The sequence below is a fragment of the Castanea sativa genome, chromosome 8 (assembly GCF_040712315.1).
Source record: "Castanea sativa cultivar Marrone di Chiusa Pesio chromosome 8, ASM4071231v1".
Classification (NCBI taxonomy): Eukaryota; Viridiplantae; Streptophyta; class Magnoliopsida; order Fagales; family Fagaceae; genus Castanea; species Castanea sativa.
This window is the reverse complement of record NC_134020.1, coordinates 46,799,778-46,805,951: the sequence shown is the minus strand read 5'-3', so window position 1 is coordinate 46,805,951 and position 6,174 is coordinate 46,799,778. Positions and strand designations below refer to the sequence as shown.

General features: G+C 35.6%; 1 protein-coding gene across 1 annotated transcript; it reads left to right on the top strand.

Annotated features, from left to right (window-relative positions):
• The first annotated feature begins 1,017 nt into the window (after positions 1-1,017).
• LOC142607908 (uncharacterized) lies at positions 1,018-5,621 on the top strand. The gene is made up of 7 exons (XM_075779575.1): positions 1,018-1,177; positions 2,798-2,887; positions 3,184-3,297; positions 3,405-3,683; positions 3,812-3,925; positions 5,152-5,224; positions 5,335-5,621. Exons 2-7 carry the CDS (start codon positions 2,825-2,827, stop codon positions 5,370-5,372), a joined length of 681 nt encoding a protein of 226 aa, XP_075635690.1. The 5' UTR covers positions 1,018-1,177; positions 2,798-2,824; the 3' UTR covers positions 5,373-5,621.
• Positions 5,622-6,174: the final 553 nt, after the last annotated feature.

Here is a 6,174-nt window from a genome sequence, read left to right as displayed (position 1 = left end):
TCTTCTAAAACTGTGCATATTTACATATTTGCTACAGTAATTGTGAATATATACATAGTTACTGTAGCTATGTATACTATTATTTTATTAATTTCACATTTCGCATATTTTTTTTCTCTCTCTTCTCCATGCAAAACGAACTCGGTCTCAAACTTCTCCTCCCCTCGTCTTCTTTTTCCTCAGATACATACAAACACACCCACATACAGACAAATCAACATAGAAATACACAAACACACCCACACGGACAAATCAACAGAGAGACAAATTGGTGCTAGTGTTGGTTGCTTATGGATCGGTGCTAGTGGCACTAGATTAGAGTTCATGGATCGACGAAAATGGGTCTGGATGCTTGTGGATTGGTGTTGGCAGTAGAGATTGGTGCTTGTGGGTCGACAGGAATGGGTTTTGATACTTGTGGATTGGTGCTGGCGGGTGAGATCGATGCTTGCGGGTCGATGGAGTCTGTGCTTGAGGGTTTTAATTCTTGTGGTTCTTGTGGTGGAGATTGATGCTTATGGTGGATAAGTAAGTTGACCATAAGTGGAAAAAGAAGAAGAAGATGTTTGTGGAGGGAGGTATTTGACCGTGACCTTGAAAGGAAGAAGGAGAAGTTACCATAGAAGGAAGAAGAAGTAGAACAGGGACAAAAGATTGGTATGAGAGAAGAGATAAGGACAAAGAAAAAAAAGATAAGTACAAAAGAAAAGATAAAAAGATAGGGACAAAATAAAAATATCAAATTAAAAAATATTATTTTTTAAATAGAGGGGATTGAAAAATAGACGAATTGATATGAGAATTTTGAAAAAGTGGCAGTGTAAAATAGAAAAAGTAGGTTTTTAGTATAAAATAGACGAAAAAATTTGGCCTAATTGATGCAATTGCTTAGGAAAATTATGAAAACACAAAGTATAAAGGATTAAAATGAAAATTTTATAATATAACTGGCCAAAAGAAGAACAACCAAAATTTAAAGGCTAAAAATGTATTTTAACCCACGTCAGCATTTGACAAATTCCTCGTTAATACCTCTACAATCTTTCAGAAAATTTAAAAAAATTAAAAATCCCGACTGAAAAATCGCCGTGTCTGCTCCAACTCGCCAAGAAGAGAAGCCGCCGGAGTCTGGAAAAGGACGCCGGAGCCGCCGTTTTCCTGTGGTCGCGGCCAAGAGGTTTGATTTTTTTTTTTTTTTTTCCTATTTTGGATTATGAAATATTTTTGATAGTGTTTGAATTACATGGAAAAAAAAAAAACACTATCTGCGCCGAGTTGCCGTTTTAGCTTTGAAACCGGTGAAGAAAGTTGAGAGCTTTAACTGTTCCAGTCAGAGCACCATTGCAAATAATCATTTTTAGCTTATATATATATTTGAGAAAGTGGGGTTTAGATATTTTTTATTTTTATTTTTTCCTGCTTATTCAGGTTATGTACAAGTTTTTAAAGCTTTAATTTTTCTAATGTATTTTTACCCAGTTTAATTTGCTTATCCAAATAAATCACTGAAAATGAGTTAATCCCATATGAACACTTGTGATACAGTGAGAGAATGATTTTGGATAGGATAGAATTGCAAAAATTTTGGTACTAAGGCTTTGTTGTAAGTGTCGTTGGGCTTTGATGATAAAGGATTGGTGGTGTATGTGCATACTCAGAAGGGGGGAGTTGGATGGATTGTTTATTATTACACTGTTATTTGTAGTTTGGAATTGGAATTTTGTGGTTTTGCTTGTTTGAGGACAAGAGCGGGGTGGTTGACTAATTGGTGTGTTGGAAGAGATAATTTGGTAAAAGGAGATGGTATCGAAGTGTGGAAGGTGAGTCCTTTATGTTTAATGTGATATATCTAGAGAGAAAGGAGTGGACTTACTTTTAATGGAAGAGAGTTATTCATAGGAAGATTGAAGCCGTTTGTTCCTGGCCTATTTGTAATATTTTCGAATTTTTTAATTTTTTTTTTCATTTTAGATGTTAATTTTGTGGCAGGTGGGGTTGATTACCCATTGGGTTTACTAGCTAGAGGCGAGTTCATAGGGCTTTTCTTTCGAAAAGTTCCCTTGTCAAAAATAAAAAAAATGTTAGTTTTGTGTGCTCCCGTGTGTTAGGTTGCTCCCATTTTCGCACCTTCTAAATGAAATTTGTTATGAGTTATAATAAATAAAAATATAGGGGTTCCTTATAAAGAGAAAAACATCCAGGGTAGCAAAGGAATTTCTGGCTCTCATTCATTTCAAGTATTAGACTTTCCTCATTTGAATGCTAAATATGCAGTTTCTTTATGTTTTTTCTATGCCGGCTTTGATTTTTGTGCATCTTGTTTGGATTGCAAGAAATTGTAATTGGTTTGTATCTGGACACTTAAACTGTTCATTATATTCTCATTCATTTTTAGTTGGTGTTTGAAACCTTATGGTGTTTATATGCAATGAGTTTACCTCCGTCTCATCTATTAACTTTGTGTTGTCAAATTGGTCTCATTTTGACTGGAAGTTAGATATCAAACTGTTTCTTCCATGCTTTACGTATTTTTGTCAATTTCCATACCATGTCTTCTGTAAATTACCTAAATAACTTTGTTGTCAGTTTCCATACCATGTCTTTTGTACATGACTAGAACTACTTTGGTCGCTCAATTGAGGCACAAGTGGATTTTATTGTATCATTGTGTTCTGAGTGGTTCCTGTGATTTTTTATGTTCTATTTATCATGTTAAAAAAGACCAAAAGAAGAAACTGATTTATTTTATGGTGTTTTGCCCCTCTTCTAACTGATAGTTGTTGACTTGTCGGTGCAGAATTTTGGTGCTGTGGTGTTTTTTACTATGGAGATTAAGACAGATGTAAAAGAAAGCTCTCTCATTCTGCTGAAGCAAGGAGCTGAAGCTGTGAGTGCAGTTACAATTTAAACTTCTCAAGGCCTTTTGGTCGGTTTTACATACTTACAACCAGTACAGAAGAAGACACATGTCTTAATTTTTTTTCCCTATTTTGTGTGGAAAAATATGGGTTCACTCCCCTCCCTCAAAGTTCCTTGCATTTCTGCCATGTTCGATAGAATAAAGCTCACTCACTAGTAATAATTAACTTGCCTGGTTTTTGAGTTTTGCATGAGCCACTAGAAGTGAAACTTTGACCATGTGCAGTTTGTAGTTTTTATGCTGATCTTGACATTCCTTTTCAGAGAGTTTTTGAGTCAAATTTTGTGGGAAGGCGGTCTGTTATTAAGGAACGTTTCTCAAAGAAGTATAGGCATCCTACTTTGGATTCTAAAATAACTCTTAAGCGCTTAAATGCGGTAAGTTTTTTTGGCTTTGAGACTACCTTCCACTCTTTATTCCATAAATCAATGAATCAATGTGTTGCTTATTGTCTATGTCTTCTGTAAATTTATTGTTGAAACAGGAAGCCAGGTGCATGACAAAAGCAAGACGACTTGGAGTTTCTACTCCAGCATTGTATTCTGTGGACCCTGTGCTGCACACTCTAACATTTGAGTATGTGGAGGGTCCTTCTGTCAAAGACATACTCCTTGAATTTGGGTCACATGGTATCATTGAAGAGCGATTGGATGATATTGCTTTACAAATTGGTGATGCAATTGGAAAATTGCATGATGGTGGTCTCATCCATGGTGACTTGACCACATCAAACATGTTACTTAAGAGTGGTACCAACCAGCTGGTGAGTTCCCTTTTCTTCTTTTTTCTTTTGGTGGGTGGTATTGGACATTTTCCGTCGTCTTTATCTTACTTTCTATGATTAAAGTTGCTCTAAACCTGCATTTACAGTCCATTAATATCTCTTTGTAGGTCCTTATTGACTTTGGTTTGAGCTTTACTTCAACTCTTCCGGAAGATAAAGCTGTTGATTTATATGTACTTGAACGAGCTCTGCTCTCCATGCACTCTTCATGTGGGAATGTGGTAAGCGACGTAGTTTTCCTTCTCTTAATTCTAGTTTTTCTTGTGCTTTTAGATTGTAAAGAGAAAATGAGAAAAAGAACTGAAACTCAGAGACTCTTATGAGCGTTTGGCATTGGGAAGCTTGGTGCAAGATTTAATGTTATTTTAAAAGCCAAATTGGACTAGGTGGTTTGACTAGTTTGACTGTGACCCACCCACAAGTTGGTTTTCTAAGGGTAAATAACCAGGACTATCCATAAACTTGGTGATACCATTCTGACCAGTGGGATCATCTGGCCTACAAACATTTTGAGGTTGAGCAGCTCTTTTGGATTGCAGGTTTTATTATTATTATTATTATTTTTTTAGGGGTGGGGGGGGGGGGGTGTTTCAAGGAGGCTCGGTGTGATCAAGTGTGCCTTGATCACGTGCTTGTAGGCCACAGAGAGTAACTTCCACTCCTCCATTGTCATTGCCTCCATGAACTCCACCATCCTTGTGCAGTTTTTCCATGTGCATGTTCTCATTTTTTAGTCGAATTTTTATTTGTGTGTATAATGTTGTGTATCATACAGTATATGAACTGTATAAAATTTATATATATATAAAATTCTTCTTTTTTATTTAAATACCTCACTTTGTCATGTTTTGAGAATTTCTTACAAAATTGCATTTTAAATACATTATGAGCATGATGCTTTTGTAGATGATGAGAATCTGCAATATTTTTGAGAATGAAAACAGCAGAGAACTTCTACAACCATTACATATCAATCTATTTTCTTTCTTGATTTTTGTTTATTTTTACATATTATCATTTCTTAGGGACAAGACTTAAACAGTGGATACTTCATGGTATGCCTTATTACCAGGAAATGGATTTTTATGGGAAAAACAAGTTCAGTTTTTAGAAAGTTACTTTATTCGTGTTTAACATTTTCTTTTTTGAAAAATTACTCCTGACAACAGAACACAGGATCCCACAGTTTTTCTGTAAATGCTTTTGGTTTCTCACTCACCCCCCTTCCGTCTACCCCGGGCTGCCTAATGTTATTATATTCAGGGTTTGGCTTATCTCCAGTACATTTTAAAAACGAATCTCCTTTTGTTTTTATGAGAGACTGCTATATCATCAATTAACTAAATAAAATGTGTGTCCAATTAAAAAAGGACTGGAGGTAAGCCAAACCCTTATATTCATGCTTTCTATATGGACATTGACTTCTTCATTGTTGCACCTTGAATAGATGGATCGGATACTTGCTGCATATCGGAAGTCCTCAAAGCAGTGGTCATCTACACTGAACAAGCTTGCTCAAGGTGTGGCCCTCTCCTCCCATTTGTTTTTTTTTTTTTCTGCCCAATTAGGAATTAATTATTTTTTCTTATTGCATTTGATGGTGGCAAACTTCTTCTGCTATTTATTGTAGTCCGACAAAGAGGACGAAAGCGGACCATGGTTGGATGAGCCTCCTTCAAATTTCTGTCCCCACTAAAGGTAAAAGAGAAGGAAGTTCTGGTGGAGAGGTGTTATTTTTTTTGATAGGTGATGGAAACATTTTTGAAAAAGGCACATTGTGTTCATGATTATGATCACTCCGAACTTGGAATGAGTTTTATGATATAAATTAACCATGTGCTATATTTATCAGCATATTGCACATTGTCACTGTTATTTAAATGAAATGCAAATTGTTTTAATTTCCCACCCACAAAATGTGAAACATTTCCTTTCTGGAATTAAAAGGGCTGCCATGCACTTGCACAAACATTTCCTTTCTTTACTCCGACTATTGGGAGTAAAACTTTGTATAAGTGGACTACTGTTCCATGGTTGATATGAAATTTAGCCACTTGCTCTGAAATTGATCTGGGATGCTAGAAAAAATTGATATATAACTCTGGGGTTTGTTGTTGTTGTTGTTGTTGTTGGTGGTGGTGGGAGGAACCCTGCTGTAGTAATTACAAAATCACATGGAAAAAAGTTATTTCTCTTTTGCTTACATATAATTTTTTGGATTGTGATTCAAACTTGTTAGGATGAGCCCCACATCAATTTCTTACCTAAAATTTCAGTCTAAATTTGTTTCCTTCATTGATGCTACTCTTCTAGTTATCTACCTCAGGCCTTATATTTGCAGGAGTTATTTTATTTGGAACCCATTATCAACAATAAATTACTCAAGACCATCATTTCTATGTAATACTTGAGTATCTCTCAACCATAGTAATTTAATCCTCAAGATCCATGGGTATTGGCCAAATCCTTG

Excerpts from the sequence above, each read along its gene's own strand:
- LOC142607908 (XM_075779575.1), top strand. The coding sequence starts at position 2,825 with ATGGAGATTAAGACAGATGTAAAAGAAAGCTCTCTCATTCTGCTGAAG. Across the intron at positions 3,298-3,404 it reads CTCTTAAGCGCTTAAATGCG|GAAGCCAGGTGCATGACAAA; the intron begins GTAAGTTTTTTT and ends TTGTTGAAACAG. Across the intron at positions 5,225-5,334 it reads ACTGAACAAGCTTGCTCAAG|TCCGACAAAGAGGACGAAAG; the intron begins GTGTGGCCCTCT and ends TATTTATTGTAG.